This window comes from Ursus arctos, chromosome X (assembly GCF_023065955.2).
Source record: "Ursus arctos isolate Adak ecotype North America chromosome X, UrsArc2.0, whole genome shotgun sequence".
NCBI classification, from domain to species: domain Eukaryota; kingdom Metazoa; phylum Chordata; class Mammalia; order Carnivora; family Ursidae; genus Ursus; species Ursus arctos.
Genome location: NC_079873.1, coordinates 59,365,757 through 59,386,100, shown reverse-complemented (window position 1 = coordinate 59,386,100; position 20,344 = coordinate 59,365,757). Strand labels below are relative to the sequence as shown.

General features: G+C 45.9%; 1 protein-coding gene across 1 annotated transcript in view; it reads right to left on the bottom strand.

The window, feature by feature from the left end:
* Positions 1-2,951: 2,951 nt before the first annotated feature.
* The window catches only part of SLC16A2 (solute carrier family 16 member 2), a 117,943-nt gene continuing 100,550 nt past the window's right edge, over positions 2,952-20,344 (bottom strand). Inside the window, exons 2-6 of the mRNA XM_026487178.4 lie at positions 16,677-16,821; positions 12,671-13,121; positions 11,557-11,700; positions 7,432-7,660; positions 2,952-5,517 (exon numbers count right to left, since the gene is read on the bottom strand). Of these exons, the coding sequence (XP_026342963.1) occupies positions 5,297-5,517; positions 7,432-7,660; positions 11,557-11,700; positions 12,671-13,121; positions 16,677-16,821 (1,190 nt within the window). The 3' untranslated portion in view covers positions 2,952-5,296. The remainder of the gene's footprint in view (positions 5,518-7,431; positions 7,661-11,556; positions 11,701-12,670; positions 13,122-16,676; positions 16,822-20,344) is intronic.

Here is a 20,344-nt window from a genome sequence, read left to right as displayed (position 1 = left end):
CCCGACCCAAGGTTGGAGGTTGGAGAGGAGGGCAGAGGACTGGCTGCTTTGGATCAAGGTGGAGGCGATCCCCACCCCCCAACCCCCTCATCTCCGAGAGCCCCTTGCCTAGAATCACTTAGATCCTTCGCCAGCTACAGGCCGACTCCGTCCTTGGGGCCTTGGGGCCAGATCAAGTAGGGGGAAGAGAGAAGAGAGCCGCTGGTAGGAAAGGGTTATCGCCCGTGCAGCCTGGATCACCTCCAGGGCTCTGGATCAAGCGCTCGGTGGGTGGGGGGGCGGCGACGCTGCAGTCCCTGGTGGTGGCAGCGGCACAGGCAGGGCAGTGGGGGCGGGGGATCTAGGAGCACCTGAGCCCAGGACACATGGCAGCTACAGTCTATTCATCTGGCTCCCCGGACAGTTGGTAGGGCCTGAGGTTAGGTTCTCCAGGCTTCCTTCCCGTCCCCTTCCCCTGGGCGGTCCTGATTCCCATCTGAGTAGCAGGGTCAGATATATCTCTGTGGCGCGTCTCCCAGGTTCTTACCCTTCCCAGATGCAGAAGGGGATGGAGGGCCATGGAGGGGCAGGAGTCCTGCCCTTCCTCACCCAAGGTGACCAGAGGCCTGTGGCAGAACCAAGAAATGCCGCAGCCAGGGCCCCAGGGCCCCCAGCCCCATCTCCATCCCCAGGCATTCCCCGAGTGGAAGTGTGGGGTGGGCATGGAGACCTGGTGGGAAGTGGTACCAGTTAGCACCCCCATCCCCGGATCCCAGGGCCCAGTCATTGCAAGGGCAGTGTAGGGTGGGTGTGCAGTGGAAAAAGGGTAGTGGTCGCCTGTCTGTAGCCTCCCATCCCTCGTGTAGGTAGGCTGGGGCAACAAGGAGGCTATGGGCTGGGGGCCCTCGACAGGTGCTGTCAGTCCAGGCGTCCTACTGGCCAGTCAGGAGCGCTGCTGGGCTCAGCTCTGGCACTTGTTAGAAGTGAGCAATGGGCTAATTTTATCCGGCTGGGCTCTGGCTCAGCAGGAAAACAATGCTGAGGAGTGCATAATTCTTCCAAGGGGCTTTGGCCAGGAGGAGGCCAGTCTCCGGGCAGTGAGAAGATGGAAATGCTGGGGCCTCGGTCCTGAAAGGGCCCTGGCGGTTCCTGTCCTGTCCCAAAGGCTCTGAAGTCAGTAAGCTCTGGGCTGCTGGGATCCAGAAGAGAAAAAGGTATCTCAGAAAAAAGATAGTACAAATTCCTTCTCCTGTGTGTGTTTTTTTTCTCTTAGTTTTCCCCACCTCTTCTTCTTTCGTTCTGAAATCCCTGAGTTCTAGCAGAGTGCCTGACACATAGCAGGTCCCTAGAAAATATTTCTTTAGGACTTGAAAATCAGTCATGGAACTCTGCTTGGTGACCACTAGAGAGAGCTGGAAGGCAGGAATTGATGGCCTTCTAAAGCAAAACGTCCTCAGTCCCTGCAGGAGTTGGGTATCTAATCCCTTTCTTTGTGCCTCTGGAGTCTCCTGTACATTTCAGCTCATTAAAATTTCAGAACTAAGGTTTCTGGTTCAAACCAGCACCCACCCTATCTAGGCACCAGCTGTCAGACATCAGGGATTTCCTGGGGGCACCCATAATTCCTTTCAGCTGGCCTGCTCTGTTGCTGTGGAGAAGTGGCAGGGAGCTTGCTGGCTACCTCTTCAGACATGAAAAGGCCCTGGAGGAGAGCGTGTGCTCATAAAAATTATGGGATTCCAAGGCTTTGAAATCTAATGATCTGAGTGATCAAACGCAGACTGGGGCCTTGGGGCTACTGGAGGAGGGACTGATGGGGCAGCAGAACTTGGGTGGGAGAGCCTAGGGCTAGGCAGCAGAACAGAGTAATTAGTCTCATTGGGAGGAGATGAAGAGGCTGGCAGCCTGAGGATGTCTGCACTGAGTCAGGGGAGAAACAACAATCACCAAGAGCTGAGTGGTAAACTACCCTGTCTCAGAGGAAACCAGTCCCCTCTCGTTACCCTTCCCCTGTTCAGTGTATGGCCACAGAGAGATGGACTTTATTTGTACCTCTTGGTTTCCCGGGGTTAGAAGAGCAGTAGGTGGGACCAGCTTGCCAAGGCCAAGGCTGCATGAAAATCTGGAGTGCTTTGGAAGAGAGAACACCAGAAGTATGTGTTGGTTGGGAATGAGGGTAATCGTGAAAAAAATGGGATATGCTAAAATCAAACTTTGCTCAGATTTCATTTTTGCTTGGAGCTGGTCCTTTTGACACCCTTGTGGAAATGGGCTCACTACATAGTTGTTAAATGAAGGAGACAAGTCATTTTTCCCTTCTTGGTTTCCTCATCTGTAAAATAAGGGATTTGGACTGGAAGTCATTTACCTGAGTTCAAGTCTCAGCATGCTCTGCCACTGATGAACTCCTGCTCAGCCTCTTGCTATATCTAGGCCTCAGTTTCTCCACTTAAATCAGTGGACGGACAAAGGATGGACAAAAATTAGAGGATGGACAAAGTTACTCCCAGCTTTGTCATTGTTGTAGGTCTCTCTTCTGCATCACCAACTCCAGGGTCTGCTGCTGTCTGGCTGTGTAACCCAGCTATACCAGTCCCTTTAGGTTCTCCCATCAATAATGAGGGAGCAGATTAAAATGGATTGTTCCTAAGGTCTTTGCCCATTTTCAACATGGCATGTATGTAGCAAGGTGGTGGCATTGGTGAGGTCTCTACTTGGCTTATCTGCTAACTGTGTTCTCATTTTGTAGAGTGAATACTATTCCACTTCAGAGCTCCCTAAAAATCTAATCCTGAATAGTCCACCCAACTCCAGAACCCCTATAGAGATCCTTTTCCAATTTCTGCTCTTACAGAGAGTATAGACCCTGGCAGAAATTTTGTTTGAAATGAGATTTCAGTTTTGAAGCCAAACTTCCTGCTGTTAACTAGGTTAAGACTATTTCACCCTGTAGACAACACACATACCAAATCTAGATTTTTAGATATGTTTATTTTGTTCCAATCCTTTTGAGGATTTAAATGTCCCAGATCTCAAGCTCCCAAATTTTGTTCGTTCTCCTAGATTTAACTGTGGTGCATTAGAGGCTGCATCCTACCCTAAATATTAATACTGAGCTGCTTTCACCAACCAACATTCTCTCCAAAAGCACACAAGCTCACACATGTACATGCACATATGTGGAAGAAGTAAACTGACACCCCACTATGTTATTTGACAACTGATAGGGCAGATTTGGGACCCGTGAATGTCTTTCTTTGATCTGGAGAGAAGTGGTTGGCAGCCTGATTTTTAAGAGCTTTCTTTACCTTGAACAACAAAGGAGGCCCTGCAGAACTGCCCTCCAATGACTTGGTGGGGGTGGGACAGGAAGAATGGGCACAGGGGCTTTGTTGCTCCAACATTTTCAATGGTCTCTCCTTGGAGTTACAAGGCTCCTGGGGCTCAGCTTCTCCTGTCCCACTGCTCTTTGAGCCAGGAGGATAGTAATTAGGCCCCTTTCTACCCACAGGGCTAAGAGCCAGTGAGTTTTCCTTTGGGAAGTTGATAAAAGCTGGACTAGGACCAATGGAGGGGGCGTAGGACTTTGGCCTTGAATGCAGCCATCATAGGCCAACCATGCCCAAGCTGCCTGTTTGTAACGGAAAATGTCATGGTTAGGGACCACTGTCTTCTTTGGAGCCCCTCACAGGCAACCTCATCCTCCTGGCCCTGGATGGCCCTGGCTAAGGGTGGCAAGTCACTGTTAGCTCCAATAACAGCCAAGGATGTCTGACAAGAAGGTGATGAAATATTAGGGTAACAGGAGCACAACAGACAAAGGCCCAGAATACAGAGAAAGAGACACAAAGAGGCCAAGTAAGGAGAGAGGCTGAACTCCTAAGGAGGTGAGTTGTGCTGGCTTGGACACAGCCTGGCTGGGAATGCTCTTCAGCAAGAATGGTGCTCAGAATCTGAGCATGGGGAAGCGTCTGGCCCCTATTTCAGAAGGATTAAGATGGCCCAGAGCCTACCTTTCCTGGCACCTTTAATGCCCACTAAGCAGAGTGGCTCAGGATGCCCAGCATGGGAGACATATTGCGTTGTAAAGGTTAAGATGGTTTCCTCTTCCTAAAAGAAATTGTTAAATCCTACATGTAGCTGCTGCCTCTACCTTTTGGGGATCCAGGTTGGGATGGGATCTTCCCTAAAACAGCCCCTTTCCCGCCCTGACCCAGGTGGAAATATTAACCTATCATGGCAAATGAGAAATGGAGGAGTTGGTCCTTTGCCAGGTCAGTAACTATTGCCCCTCCCCCAACCATGCCCTCCCCCATCATCAGCCCTCCTCTGCCTGCTGAGATGAAAGGAATTTCTTCACATTTTGACAGGTGAATACACAGATGGGGAGCTGGAAGTGCCTGCAGGTTAATGCACTGGCCTGGGAAATCTGTAAAAATCAGTGAGTGGAACTTTATGGTGTTTAAGGTCCCTTCCCTATGTGATATTGAATCTTCCAGTTTATAATTATAGCAGCTTGAGCCAAAAAATGAGATGTAGCTCAGCCTGAGATGAGTGGAATTGATGATCATGTTAGGGGTGGGCTGGGCCAAGGTGAGGCTGATTGGCCCAAGCTCTAGGTCCCTTCTGTCTTCAAGCACCCATGCATCTATGACAGTCATAAAAAGAAGTAGAGGGGGAAGAGAAGGGAGAAGAAGGAGTAAAGGGGAAAAAATGAAGAAAGGAAGAAGGAAGAAGACTGTTAACCAACTATATGGTGGGGAGACTTATTTGTACACTTGTAAAGTGATGTCACCCACAGCTCTTGGGAAACCACAGGCCTCAGAGACTCTGAGACTAAGCAAGTCTCCTTGTCTGATTTTACCTCTCTGCCGTTTCTCTGCCCTCTTACCAATGACTCCCAAGGACAGATGGCAAGGAACTCCTGAGCACACAGAGGCTTGGGTCTTCCCACCAGGCTCCTAGGGACACAGTAGCACCTTTGGAAGTTGCTTTTAGTGGGTAACTAGCAAGCTGGGGCCAGGAGGTAACATCTCCAGGTATTTAGAAAGTATATGGAGATGTTCCAAAGACCAGGGGGATCCCAAGGTTTCCTAGATCCTGAGAGAAGGACCCTGGCAAGTTTAAAGGCATTCACAGGGAGAATTTGGTTAATGAGTTTAACAGGAGCTTTGGCTCCAAGGGGCTGGTCAGGTGGCTGAACTGCTGTGTGTGCATGTTTGAGAACAAGTGTGCTGATGGCAAAAATGTAAATGCTGAGCAGGGTGGGGTGAAGGGAAAGGGCTGGGGAGGAGCACACAATGGCAAGTAAAATGCATTAGATTGGTTCCTCAGGGATGGGGGAACCTGGCAGCAGCTCCCCGTTTGGGTCTGCATCAGGGGCCAACATCTTATCCTTGCTGGAATCCCTTTGCTCTTTCTTGAACATCCTTTGATGCATCAGAGGTACGAAGAATAGGATTATAGCCCCAATGATGGGGGGCACACCAGCAAAGTAGAAGGCCACATGGTAGTCCCCAAAACAGTTGCGGAGGAGTCCTGAAACAGTCAAGAAAGACAAGTCAAGTTCAGCTTTGCCCTCCTGCCCAAAGGTGTTCTCTGACTTTTTCAGGGGCCATAAAAATGCCTATCCAGAGAACCTTGGCCTGCACTACCTTGACCAAAATCCCCCCACAATTTAAACATTCATAATGAAAAAATAATAATAAAACCTTTGTTACAAATCAGGTGGCTCCTCCCTGAGGTGATGGGGCTGCAGGCCCTTGAGGTTAATGCTTATTATGAAAGGGGCTAATGAAGCTTCTCTTAAAGTTCTCCATTTTTACTTTCATGAAGCTACAGCTTAACTTCTGGTCACTCCTAGATATGGATTTAGGAGGGAACCTAGTTTAAAAGAGTTCCACAAAAGATGGCAAAGCCTTGTCTTGACTCATAGTGATACACCCTCCAACCTCCAACTTAGACTAGAGTGTTCTTGTGGAACTGTTCAGCTAAGTTCCTATTTTCTCTTTCCTGGAAATGCCCTTTCTCTGAAGTTCCCATTCACACTGAGAAGGATATATATATATTCTTCATCCCAATTACACATATGATTGGCCCCTCTGGGTTCCTACAGGTTGCCAATACCATGAATATAGTTGGCATAGTATGCAAGGAATCCCTGCAGAAGATAACGTGGGATACCTCATAGGAAAGATGAGCCCAAAAATACTACTGAGGAAAGGCAAGTCAACCCTTGAGCTGCTTAGATGGTAAGCAAAATAGAAAGAGACGTGGATTCTGGGATCCACCTCTGGGATCAGAGGCTGCGTAGAGGCTCCCCTCTCCCAGTGAGCAGTGTGGCTGTTGCACAGGGCCTGGGTGGAAGCTCTTGTCACTGTCACACAGCATGACATGCCCTTATAGTGCCTTACGCAGAATTGGTGTTCAAGGGGTATTTTTTAAAATAATTTTTATTTTGTTTTATTAGTCACCATACAATACATCCCCAGTTTTTGATGCAATGTTCCATGATTCATTATTTATGTATAACACCCAGTGCACCATGCAATATGTGCCCTCCTTAATACCCATCACTGGCCTATCCCATTCCCCTACCCCCCTCCCCTCTGAGGACCTCAGTTTGTTTCTCAGAGTCCACAGTCTCTCATGGTTCATTTCCCCTTCTGTTTACCCCCCCTTCATTCTTCCCTTTCTTCTCCTACCAATCTTCCTATTTCTTATGTTTTTGTTGAGTTAGCCCAGTTGGCCAGCCTAGAGAACCTAGCCCATGAATCAGCATTTGCAATAAATCCTAAAGAAAAGAAATGGAGTCCTCTTTTCATTGGTTTTCCCTTGTTTCCTATATTCCCTGGGGTATCAACAATGCTGTTCTTGGAGAGTAGAGAAGGAAACTGGGAGTACTGAAAGACTGCAAGCCAACAGTTTGCCTGCTACCTGCTGGAAGTAAGCCTTACTGGCTCAGTCCTGAGATTTGGCTTTAATCAAATCTCTTCTACAGGCTCAGTTCAGAAGAAGGAGAGGGGTGTCTCTAAGCCTTAATAAAGCCAGGGTCCACTTTCTCTTCTCTTCCTTCCCAACTACCTTGCAAATAATTACTTTCCTATAAAGAGAGAGAGAGAGAGAGAAGATACTGGACCAATAGAATGATCAAGAAGGCCAAACCCATTTCTCTCTCTACCCTCTCGGTAGCAGCCAGGCTGTCTAAAATAAAACCCCACTGAAACAGATAGAGAGCCATGAAAAGCCCATTCCCAAAAAAATGAATCCATGCACATATCCTATACTTAGCCTCTTCCACCAATAGTGGTAAGGGGTTTCATGCACTGTAACAAGGCTGCTTAAATAGAGAATAAGAGTAAAAGGGATTTCAAGCAGAAGTGCTCAGGATTGCTAGGGCCCAGGGAAGACAGGACTCCCCCACTCATGCCCTCCCTGTAATATCAGCCTCACCTGCAATGGGGGGCCCAGCAATCATCGGCAGGGCCATCATGCCAAGGAGGTAGCCAATTGCTTGTGAGGCCTGCATTGGGCCTACCAGCTCAAATGCGATGGGGGCCATGATGGTGATGAAGAAGCCATCACACAGGCCCAGGAAGAGGCAGACAACGATGAGGCCCCCGAAGCCCCGGCACAGGGGAATCATCATGGACATCAGGCCCAGGAGCAGGAAGGAGATGACCTAGAGGAGCAAGGGCCTTAGGTCATGTTGTGCTTGTCAGTCAAGACCACATAGTAAATCATATCTCCTTTCTCAGGGTTTCATTTCTACCATCTAAAATTGGAACAGGGGCTGTCAACAGAGAGAGCAGTTAGGCTAAATAGTTACTTAGGCCCCTTCTAAGTCCTGCACTGAAGGATTCAAGGTTTTTAAGAGAGCTCCTGTTTAACTGTGATTCCATCAGGATTTTTTAAAAAGTTAGGGGGCATGTCCCCTGTCCTTAAGAAGTTGTCTTTCTGGGTGTCTGGGTGGCTCAGTTGGTTAAGTGACTGCCTTTGGCTCAGGTCATGATGCTGGAGTCCCAGGATTGAGTCCCTCATCAGGCTCCGTGCTCAGCGGGGAGTCTGCTTCTCCCTCTGACCATCCCCCCTCTCATGCTCCCTCTCTCAAATAAATAAATAAAATCTTGAAAAAAAAAGGAAACTGTCTTTTCACTGAACTGTAAGCTAAATGAAATTGCTGTTGTTTTGATCTTGTGTTTGGCTGGCCCAGGCATTAGGGTCTGGAATCAGACCATGCTAGGGTGTTCTCAGATCCAAGTAAGATACGGGAAGAGGAAGGGAAGGAAGTGAGGATAACTCTAATGATGATTAGATGGGGGTATGAATGGGTCACAGCTTCCTGAAATGAGGAAGGACCCAGTGCCCACTTATGTGGGTGACTGCTTTTAGAAAACACCTTGTCATGAAGGAAACCATTGGGAGGTTCACCCAGGTTCCTTATGATACAGGATATGGGACACACCACCATCTCAGATAGCATGGCTGTGGGGTCCTCTGGACTTGGCTGGGCACCATGCAAAGGGCAACAAGGGGAACTTTAAGGAGAACTAAGATACTAGGAGGGGTTCTTGGGCGACTGAATCCAACTTAGGGGCATTGACTAGCCACTGGGCTTTCTTTGGGCTGAGCAAATTGACTCAAAAACAAAGAAACTGCCTTTCCAGAAGATAGTTTTTCCCACTCAACAGAGAGAAGAGCAATTGGAAACACAGCTGGCCTTTTGATTAAGGTCATCTGCAACCTGTGTCAGTGAGTCCGACTGAAGACCTGGGCTGTAGACAGAGAAATAAACCCCCTCCTCCCACCCACTCTAGCCAGCAGAGCCAGGTCATCCCAGGGTCAGGGCTAAGACCTGATCTGTTTACTAAGTCCTTGACAGGATCCACGATTTTCTAATCCTTCACACAGGCAGGCAGACTTACCCAGGAAGGGTAAATCACCACATCACCACATGAATGGGGTAGGAGGGTCAAGGCTGTTTCAAGCCCTGAAGATTTTCCGTGTTGTACTGGCAGTGGGTTTGCTAGGTTGATCAGTTGGTTCTTAGAGAGGATAAGAAATGTCCTGGCTGTGCCATCTGAGGAAATCTCTTTGTCGGAAGATTTTTGAACTTTGCCTAGGCTGTTTTGGGATACCTAGGTGGAATCTAGGAATAAGAACCCTGATATCCCAGCTTCTCCTTTAGGAGATTCATGCACAACTATAAGATAAAACCAGACCCACCTACCAACCAAGCCATAATGGCAATTAAGTATGGCAATTAAGACTTAATACCATTATACAATCCAAAGGACCCCATTAACTGATTTCAGTCATCTCTAATTACTACCTATTGTATCTAGCTGCCCGTTAACATCCTCCATGAGGCCTTGCCAAGTTTAGATTAAAATCTCTGTTTGAAGTGAGAATCAGACCTTTAGAACTGGCCCAAAGTGAGGTTGTCCTGCAGGTTGTCACCATTTCTTTTTAACAGACTGTCCAGGGGCTTGACACCAGATACATGTGTCTATCTTTGCTAACAGTGGGAACCACAGGGTCTAGTGGATATTTCTTCAGAATCTGAAGTTGTGTATACTCCTTTCTTCTCCCAGGCCTATACTCCTGCATCTGACCCAGGGAGAATGTGAGGCAAATTCCTGTGATGGAGTATCTTGAGTAGTTCAAGAGAAAGAAGTTTATCCATGTCTTGTGCTCTCTGCCTGAGACATTGGCCACCAAGAAGAGTTTGGACAAATCACTTTCCCTTTCTAGGCCTCAGTTCCTCAATTTGTAAAATGAGGGAATTGGACTACAATTGACAAAGACATATTTTAGCTATAACATTCTAAGATAATTTTATATTATTCTAAGTGGTAAAACTGGGTCAAGTAAGACCGGAACAGAGGAGAGAGAGTGTTGGGTGTGTAGGGGAAGTACGGAGCCCTAAGTCTAGCTCTCCTTCTGACTTGTCAATGCCTCTACCTCCCTTGGAAATCCCTCTGCACATAAGAAAGCAAAAGCTGCTTGGGCCCTATTTCTCTCCTAGGGACTGTGGTGAGAAATGAGCTATTATGGCTAGGCAGGGGCTGCTGCTTTTCCTTAAGATAAAGTCCTGGCCAAATACTAGCTTACCCTGATTTCCAGTACCATTAGCATCTTGGAGCAGCTGGTAATGACAGGGAAGAGTTACAGGGGTGGCATATGGAAGAGGATGAAAAATCCACACATTCTCCTATGCAAAAAGCTACCCAGATAAGGTACTTGCTGATATTTGCACAGGAATTCAGAATTTCATAACTGGTTTATCTCAATCATAGTCTTTTGAGTTGACTTCAGTCGAGTCACTTATCTCTGGGACATAGTTCTGCCATCCATCACTTAGCATAAAGTGGAATATGATGAAAGTGCTTTTGCAAATTTAACACAGAGTTAAATACAATAGAAAACTTTAATCATATTCTCGTCTAAGACGTAGAGTATTTAGGAAAACACTTGGGGCTGTCAGAAGACAAAGAAATCCCTACTATATCAGGGCCCCTGTCAGGGTTCCTTGGAAGTGCTATTAGGGCTTTACCAGGAGAGTCAGAACTCAACTACCTTTTTAATGGATTATTTGTGACAACATATTTTGAGGGGCTGCTGTTGCCCCTTCACAGGGTTCCACATTCATGTACCTTCTGGTAAACCCAGCTGCAGGAGCAAAAAGCATGAACGAGGTCAGAAAGGCAATACTGCTGCCAGGTAAAGACAGACAGCTTGAACAGTAGTCTGAAGCCAGACCAGAGCCCAGGCCACACAGGAAGTGGCCTTTCTAGCATCCAGGTGGCTACTGCCCACAATATGAGGCACTGTATTACTGTCCAAAAGATTAAAATGTTGCATGGTTATAACATTTTTACTTCCCAAACTCAGGTCACACCTATCAAAAGAAATTTTGATCCTCACCTGTGAGGTGAGATAGGAAAGGTGAGAATTATTCTTATTGCACAAATGAGGAAAGTGAGGCCCATAGAGGGGAAGTAAGGTTGTGTTTTCTGGCACTTTTTTTGTGTGTCCATCAGGAAGATAGCATTTGAGAGCCAATGCCTGGTACAAGTAACTGTGGAAGTATAAGAAGTGAATGACTTGAACCTGGACTTAAAGGACAGAAACAATGGGCGATGGAATACTATAGATGCCCAAGGTCTTCCAAGAGAGTATGGGGGAGCAAGGAGATCAGTCCTCAATGGGGACAACATCTAGCTCCTGGCCTCAGTTTCCCTATTTCAGATGTAAGAGCCATTATTAATAAATGCTTTCTTTGAAAGTGTTCTTAGAGTTTCCATTTACACACTGCTCTCACTGGACCCTCACTCCATCTTAATGAAGGAAGCAGAACAAAGATGACTGTCTTCAGTTGAAAGCAAGGGAAACTGAGGCTCAGAGAATTTGATCAACTTTCCCATGTTAAACAACAAGCTCATGTCAAAGCTGGAGCCCAGGGCACAGTAATGAAACAGCCTACCATTCTATCCCAAAGGCTGGGGGTTACCTACCATCTGTGGCAGGTTGTTCCTCCCCACACCACTGTGGTCAGGGCTGGGTGGTCACACTCACCTGCAAGTAGATCTTCTTAAGTCCAGGAATGGAGTCACTGACACGGCCTGACACAAGGCGCCCAAGGCCTGAGGTAGCCCCAATACACACCAAGAGCACCCAGGTCTGCTTGATTTCCAAGAACTCTTCCTCCACATACTTCATCTGAAAAGCATAGCACCAGGACCCCCAGGGACAGGAGGAAGAAAAAGAGCTGACTGGTTAACTGTTTACATATCAAAAATCCTCTACTGCTTACATTCCTGGATCATGGCAAGAACTTCCTCCCCTACAACCCACTCCTTTGTAGCCCTAGCTCCAGAACTAGCTTTCTTTGTTTAAAAGGCTTCATATGCCTTGGCTCTTTGGATTCTGGGCTTCTGAGCAATAGCTGAGGGGAGTGGGTATCTCCAAGCCCTTTCCAAGCCCTGGCAGGACAGAATACAGACAGCCTTAACAACTAAGAAAATCCAAAGGCTCCCCCCAGATCTCCCCATTCCCTGACTCAGAACTGATAGCCTAGGGCAACAGCAGGTCACTAGGGGAGGAGATCCACCAACTTCCACGTAATGCTTCCAGAAGTGTGTTTTAAGAAACACAAGGTCTATGGAAGATAATAACTGGACTACAACTGACAGTTCTGTGGCAGTAGAATTTAGGTGGACAACAGTTAAACAAAGCGAAATGGGTTTCTTTTACTATGGATTTTTGGTACCTTTAAAAGATTGCAACAACATGAAGCTAGAAAGATTGATTATATGTTGTTTCCTGAACAAATAATTTGACCACAAAGACCAGCATTCCATAGAACACACTCTTAGGAAACCCTATCCTTTGGTCATCGGGGCCAGTCCTCCATCCCAATGATGCTTATCTTCTCCTGAAAACCTATCTAGATGGGGGAAACCCCACTGATAAAGCATGGGCTTTCCCCTAAGGAGCTCTACCTTTTCCCATTGAGGTCTTCCCTCAGTCTGTTCTTTCCCACTCTGGATTTCTTCAAACATTGTTTGGTCTCTTTTCCCAAAGGTCCCAGCTCTGCCCTTTCACTGTCCTCTACCCCTACCCTCCGAACTTTGGGCAGGCTGAGGGCAGCTTCTTGGAGGTAAGGTGGGTCCACCCTAATATTCCTTACCAGGTGTACATAGGGAACGAAGTAGCCAAGGGCAGCAGCAGCAATCCCGAAGGCCCAGATGCGGTAGGTACGTTGGCGGAATACTCGCATGTTGAAGTACTTTCTAAGCTGAGACAGAATGCGTTGGCACAGGGTGCGGACACCTCTCTTGTTTGGGGTGTCCTGGGAACTGGGTAGGAGTGGCCGGTAGGTGAGCGAAAGCAGCGTAAGAATGAACATGAAGGTACTCAGCACCTGGAAGGTTTGGGCGAGCTTGATCTTAGCCCCCAGTGTTTTGATGAGAAGAGGAAAGGATATGGAGAAGATGCTACTCCCAGCAGACACCACACCATTGGCCAGACCCAGACGGCGTTGGAAGTAGTGGCCCAGGATGACGAGAGATGGCTGAAAGGCGAAGGAACAGCCACAACCAAAGAGAATCCCATAGGTGAAATAACGCAGGCTTAGTGAGCTGTGGGAGAAACACCAAGAGCTGTTCTCAGCAGCCTGACCAGCAATCCACCTGCCCTCTCCCGTCACCCTCCTGAGACCTGAATACCCCCCACCATTAACCCACAACCCCACTTACCACTGACCCTCAGAACAGACAAAGAACAGGACTTTCTTATCCCTATTTTGCAGATGAGGAAACAGAGGCTCATAGAAGTAATTTACCCAATGTAGCATAACTGGGGATCAGCAAAGCTTGGACTTGACTCTAGTCTGTATGACTCTAGTTTGAATCATAGTACCCTATCAAAGAGAATTGTTCAAAAGAATGCCAGAACTGACCTATGCAATGGCTGGAGAAGAGGCTACCAGAAGGAAGTCAGGGCCTTAGAACAGTTTCACCCACTGCTCACCTAGACACCATGGGTAGACTTATAGCCAAAGCTTTATCCCAAGTAACAACAAAGGTCTGCAAGGAGCCAAGATCCTGGAAAGTCAAGATCCTCCATGGGACTCTACTTTCTCTATGCTCAGGGCCGTTCATATTTCAGAAAATGGCTGGTAGTTTCCTGAGAAACCTCATCCCCAACCCTACCCAAGGTCTAGATAACCCAAGACCCTGTACTCCAGACCCTAGATGATCTCCCTGGGGATCTTGAAGTAAGGAGTCCCTTTAACTTCCAGAGCCCGGCTCCTGTTGTTGGACAGGGTATGGATTAGCCTCCCAGAGTAGCCTGGCTGCTTAATGGGAAGTGGAGCCTCAAATAGGTAGTGGGCCTGGCCAAGTAAGGCAGGTTCTGGCTTAAAACTCTTAGGTTCTGCTGTGGCCATAAACCTCTGTAACAGAAAGCAAAGTGCCAAAAGAGAAAAGGCCATGGGAAGGTCAGCTTGGCCAGCTATCTGCCCTTAGACAATATTGGCACAACCTAGGGAAGAATTTTGTTTTCTTTTTGAAGCCTCCACAAGTTTTGCAATAGTTCTTATCTGACCATTTAATTAACTAATACTCTCCATGGTTAGGCAGTTCCTCTCCATAGATGGACCCAGTCCTCATACAGCAAAGGATTAGGCTTCTGCTATAGAGATGATGTGGTATTAGCACTCATGATTCTAAGACGACTATAACACCATTGCTTTTCTTTATTTTTATTTTTATTTTTATTTAAGTGTTTATTTAAATTCCAGTTAGTTAACATACAGTGTAATATTAGTTACAGGTGTACAATATAGTGATTCAACACTTCCATACAACAACACCCAGTGCTCATCCCAACAAACGTGCTCCTTAATCCCCATCACCCATTTAACCAATCCCCTAATCCACTTCTCTGGTAACCATCAGTTTGTTCTCCTTAGTTAAGAGTTTTTTTTATGATTTGCCTCTCTCTTTTTCCCCCTATGTTCATCTGTTTTGTTTCTTGAATTTGACATATGACTGAAATCATATGGCATTTGTCTTTCTCTGACTGACTTATTTTGCTTAGCATAATACTCTCTAGCTCCATCCACATTGTTGCAAATAGCAAGACTGCTTTTCATTTGCTTACATTCAGTGGATATGAGCAAAAGCTTTAGTTTTAAAAGGGTTGCCTCCACTTGGACACATAGCTAAGCCAACTGCTCCTTTTCTGCCAGATTTTTTTTGGGATTGGCCTGGTCTGGAGGCCTTGTCTAAGGGAGAGGAATTAGGAAGGTCTAAGGGAGACCTTCAAGGAGAGGTCTAGTGGGGGCAAAGCATGCCACTTAGTTTAGAGTGCTGTCTGGTAGATCTATTTCTAGCAGGGCCTCAAGACAGGAAGCCCCTGCATAGGCTTGCCAAGGCCTCCCCAGCTCTGCCTACACTCTGTCCCATCTCATGCCATCTGAAGGAACTCAGAACCCTGATTCAGACAACAGGAAGGATGACTTAGAGCCCTAGCCACAAGCAGAACTATTTTTCCACTGGACATGAAGACATCCAGAAAGTTTTTTTGGCTCTAAAGATGTTCTTACAGAAAGGCAAAGGGGGTGGGGAAGGGTTTAGGGGCTAGAGAATAGAACGCCTACTCCATTGTGCCTAAAGAAGAGTACCAGAAAAAAAATGTATCTGAGCTCCCTCCCCTCCTGTAACTGAGCCGATGTGTACTGGAAGAGAAATGGGATCCGTATGTTGCTAATTTGTTTACACATTACTCTGCTCAGAATTAAAAAACAGGGCTCTCCTGTGTAGTGCTGAGACTGGAGCCACTTCTGAGGCCCAGCTCCTTCGCTCAAGGGGCCAGGCACCAGCTTGCTGAGGGTAAATGAGGCCAACCACCAGAAGAATCCTGAAAGGGTTTGGGAGGGGGGGCTGCCATAGGAGGGCTGAGCACATTCCAAGCAGGACATGGTTTTCCCCTCCTCTGTCCCAGTTGGATGGGACCAAGCCAAGAAATCATTATAGGCCATATCCAAGCCAGAAATGCTCAAGTCATAAAGAAAACTGGCTCCCTCTCACAGGGCCCAGTTGTGGCAGAACCCAGTTATCTTTCTCCACTGTGAGTGGAAACTTAGGCCTAGAGAGTATAACCATAGTCCTTCTCTGGTGAGCCAAGATCAGAAAGTAAGTCTCTGACAAGTTAGCCATGTCTCCAGGCCAGCATTCTCATACACTAGCCCAGGCAGATTGGAAGTAGGAGGTATAATAACTTCCAAAGTGTCTTTGGCAAAAAGTCAACAGACTTCTTTAGGAGTCCCATATTCCTCAGGCCATGGTGGAGGGTTTTTATTTCTCCCCTCCCCTGCAGACATGCTTCTGCAGGGTTGGCAGAAAGAAACCAGAAAATGAACTTACAGCCTGCTTCTTGCCTGATACTACCAAGTTTTGACAGTAGAACCAACTGGACCAGAGTTTGAGGTAAGCCTGGGCCTGGCTGGGTAGCTGGGTGCTAGGTCTAGACCCCCAGTGGGGGATGCTCCTAAACATCCCTTCTCATGCCCAAGACATGTTTTTTTTTTTCTTTCCCAAATTATCCATACATTGGCAGCCAGAAATACCTGGAAAGGAGTCAGAAATGCTAAGCAGCCTTGCGTTGAGCTGACTTCTTTTTCAATATAAGATTCCCTCAGGAATCCTATATGGTGGGTGTTTCACATGGATTCACTCCAGAAGCTCATTCCCAGGAAGGCAAGTGAGGTCATGAGTTGTGTGGCATATTGAAGGGGAATAGAAAGGCAGAGCTGGAAGAGACCTGAAAAGACCATCTGGTCTAATCCCCTCATGTACAGGTATAGAAATTGAGGCCCAGATAGGGGAATGGTACTCATCAATTGTTCCATAACCGTTTAGTGGCCAAAACTGGACTTAGACCCAGCTTTATGAACTCCCAAGCTTAGGCTCCTCCCACCACTTTGGAACTCTTGGGTCCTCTTTGGGGATATGGCATACCAATGTGTCCTGGAGACCGTACCTAGATGAATCCCATTGGACAATGATTCTTTGAGGACCCTACATGGAAAGGGCCACAGCGGATTCTGCAATGAGAAGTGTCCCCAGTTGAAGCCCAGAAAGAAGCCAATCGTCAGCCTTGGGCAAATGGCCAGCAACTCCTAGCCTTACCTGGTAAAGGAGCTGGTATGGAGGCCTATGAAAGCAACAGCAGCCCCTGCAGTTGCTGTGATTCGGCAGCCCAAACGATCAGTGAATATACTCACAATGGGAGAACAGAAGAAGATCATGCCCATTGAGAGGGCTCCTACCCATGCTGCAGAGAAAAGAAGCACAAAGACAACTTAGCTTAACGTGGTACCCAGTGATGCCGCTGGTATCTCAGTTCTTCTTCTCTGGCCTTTCACAGGGGATATTGTATTGGCCTCACTGCCATCCTGCTGGTCCCTAATGGTCAGAGAGGTTAGGTGGCTTTCATAGCACTTGTAGCAGGGCAATGTGTTAACCATGAGTTTAGTTAATAAACACACCTAGAACTTCAGAGCTGGGGTAGGGGGCCTTTAAAGATCAAGTCTATGATGGGATATTCTAGCTAGTCACCACATGGCTGTACTACATTTCTCAGCTACTTTGGCTGTTTGGTATGACCATATGACTGAATTCTGACCAATAGGTTGTGGGTGAAAGTAGTACACACTACTTCCAGGCCAGGACCATGAAAAACTCCCATGAGATTTCTGCTTTCCTGTGAGCTGTAACTACAAAGTGACCTTGTAAGCCATGTATTAAGACGGGCAGAACTGCCATCAGTTCTGTCTGGGCCCCTAGGTAACTACATGGAGCAAAGTTCCCTCTCCGGTCTGGAACCCTTTCCCTGAACATTGCATAAGAAATAACAAAACTTCTTTTTTTAAATTTAAATTCAATTAATTAACATATAATGTATTATTAGTTTCAGAGGTAGAGTTTAGTGATTCCTCAGTTGCATATAACACCCAGTGCTCATTACATCAAGTGCCCTCCTTAATGCCCATCACCCAGTTACCCCATGCCCACACCCACCTCCTCTCCAGCAACCCTCAGTTTGTTTCCAATAATTAGGAGTCTTTCAAACTTCTGTCCTTTAATCCACTGAATTTTTGAGGGCCATTCTTTACAGCAGTGAAACCAACATGAACTAAAACAAAAAGATTCCTCCACTACCATTTTACTGTTAAAGAAACAGGTCCAGAAATGCGAAGGGACTTAACAAAGATCACACAGCAAGTTAGTGGCAGAGCTGGGACTCAAACCCAACTCCTCTTATTCCTAGTCCAAAGTTCATTGTATTATTTCTTCTATGGGGATGAATGAAGCTTTCCATAATTGGAGGTGTGCAAGCAGATGCATATAAAACAGGGGATTCAAGAATTGGGGTCAGATTTGGACTAGCCAACATTTTAGGCCCTTCCAGGCATGCTAAGCCAGATTTATAGCCTTAAGCATATTCTACCGGGCTTCAGGGCCAAGGAGCATGGGAGTTAATTAAGCCTTCAGGAGCCAAGGTAAAGCTTGTGTTGGCCATTGGAACAGTCCTGTGAAGATATTAAGACTAAAGAGCGGGGAAGTCCACAGACAAAGGCCTCCTGGAATTGTATGAGGACACAAGGCAGATTTAGGAGCCACCCAGGGATTTCTAAGGACACTGTGCAAGAAGTCATGTAACCCTCATGCTGAAATCCTTCATTTGAGCCTATGTTCAGCAAATCCCTGACTCCAAACTCAAGAAGAGTTTATTCTGTTTATAAAGGTTCTTAAGTGTCCATAACAATCCTCACCAGGGAGGAAGAAATTTATCCTTTTACTTAGATTCTCTAACCCCTCAGAAAGAAAGCTCATTTTTTTTCTTTGAAAGCTGTTATCAAGTTTCTTCTTAGGCCTCTTTTCTAGGCAAAATAATATTAGTTGCCTTAACTTTTTTTCTTAGCTTTAATTTCTAACTCAGTAATTACTTTCAGAGCTCTCCTCTGAACATGTTCCAAGTCTTCATATCATCATCAAAAAGCATTCACTGAGTATCACCAGGGCAAGGTAACAGGCCAGCTTCTGGCTCTCTTCAACTGTGGAACCCCAAGTCAGTCAGAGAAGTGCAATCTGAGTTGGGTCAAGGCTAGTCCACCATCTGCGTCTCTTATCTCGGTGCCTAATAGGTTGCTCAGATCCCCCTGGGAATCTTTGCTTTGCTGGGGCACCAGCTTGAGCCCTAGCTGTCTGGCTTCAAAAGTACTGGCCTGGGACAGCAGGCAACCTGAACTTTCTCATCACAATTTTACCTCTTACCTTGCAATTTCACCTCTTATCAGCCGTGGGACCTTGAGCAAGTCACACATCACTTCTCTAATCCTATTTTCTTATCTGTAAAATGGGGATTAAAATTCCTGATGTGCCTTCCTTCAAGTTTTCTTTTAAATAATAATCAGATGTAATCATATTTAAGAGAGCTTTATAAATACCAATAGTCACACCATATACAAAAATTAATGCAAATGGATCATAGGCTTAAATGTAAAACTTAAAACTATAAAATCTTACAGAACAAAGTATAGGAGAAAATCTTTCTGACCTTTAGGTAGGCAAAGATTTCACAGAAATTAACAAAAAGTATGATCCATATAAGAAAAACATTGATGCATTAGACTTTATCAAAAGTTAAAATTTCTGCCTTTCATAACATACTGTTATCAGAGTGAAAAAGCAAGCCACAGGCTGGGAAAAATATTTACAAGACACACATCTGATAAAAAGACTGGTATCCAGAACACAAGTGTTAGTTGACTCTCATAACTCAATAAGAATAAAGTAAGCAATCCAGTTTAAAATGTGGGCACAAAATTTGAACAGACATCTCACACGTACACACACTATGAATGAAAATTAAGCACATGAAAATATGCTCAATATCATTAATCATTCAAAAAATGCATATTAAAGCCACAGTGAGATACCCCTACATACCCACTAAAAAGGTTTTTAAGAAATGGCAATGCCTACTACTGGAGAGGATGTAGAGGAGCTGGAAATCCCGCACACTGCTGGTGGGAATGCAAAATGGTATACCAACTTCAGAAAACAGTTTGGCAGATTCTTGTAAAGGTCAACATACAATTACCACATGACTTTGAAATCCCACTCCTAGGTATTTACCCAAGATAAATGAAAACTTACGTTTACACAAAAACCTATACCTAGATGTTCATAGCAGCTTTTTTTTTGTTTTGCTTTTGTTCTTTTTTTAAAATTTTATTTAAATTTTAGGTAGTTAACATACAGTGCAATATTGGTTTCTGGAGTAGAATTCATAATTCATCATCACATACAACACCCAGTGCTCATCATAACACGTGCCCTCCTTAATACCCATCACCCATCTAGCCCATCCCCAACCCACCTACCCCTGTCAACCCTCAGTTTGTTCTCTCTCATTAAAAAAAAAAAAAGACATCCAGATGGCTAACAGACACATGAAAAACTGCTCAACATTACTCATCACGGAAATACAAATCAAAACCATGATAAGACACCATCTCACACCTGTCAGGATGGCTAAAATTAGCAAGACAAGAAACAACAGGTGTTGGCAAGGATGTGGAGAAAAGGGAACCCACTTGCACTGTTGGTAGGAATACAAACTGGTACAGCCACTCTGGAGAACAGTATGGAGGTTCCTCAAAAAGTTAAAAATATACCTACCCTAAGATCCAGCAATTGCACTATTAGGTATTTACCCAAAGGATACAAGAATACAAATTTGAAGGGACATGTGCACCCTGATGTTTATAGCAGCATTATCTACAATAGCC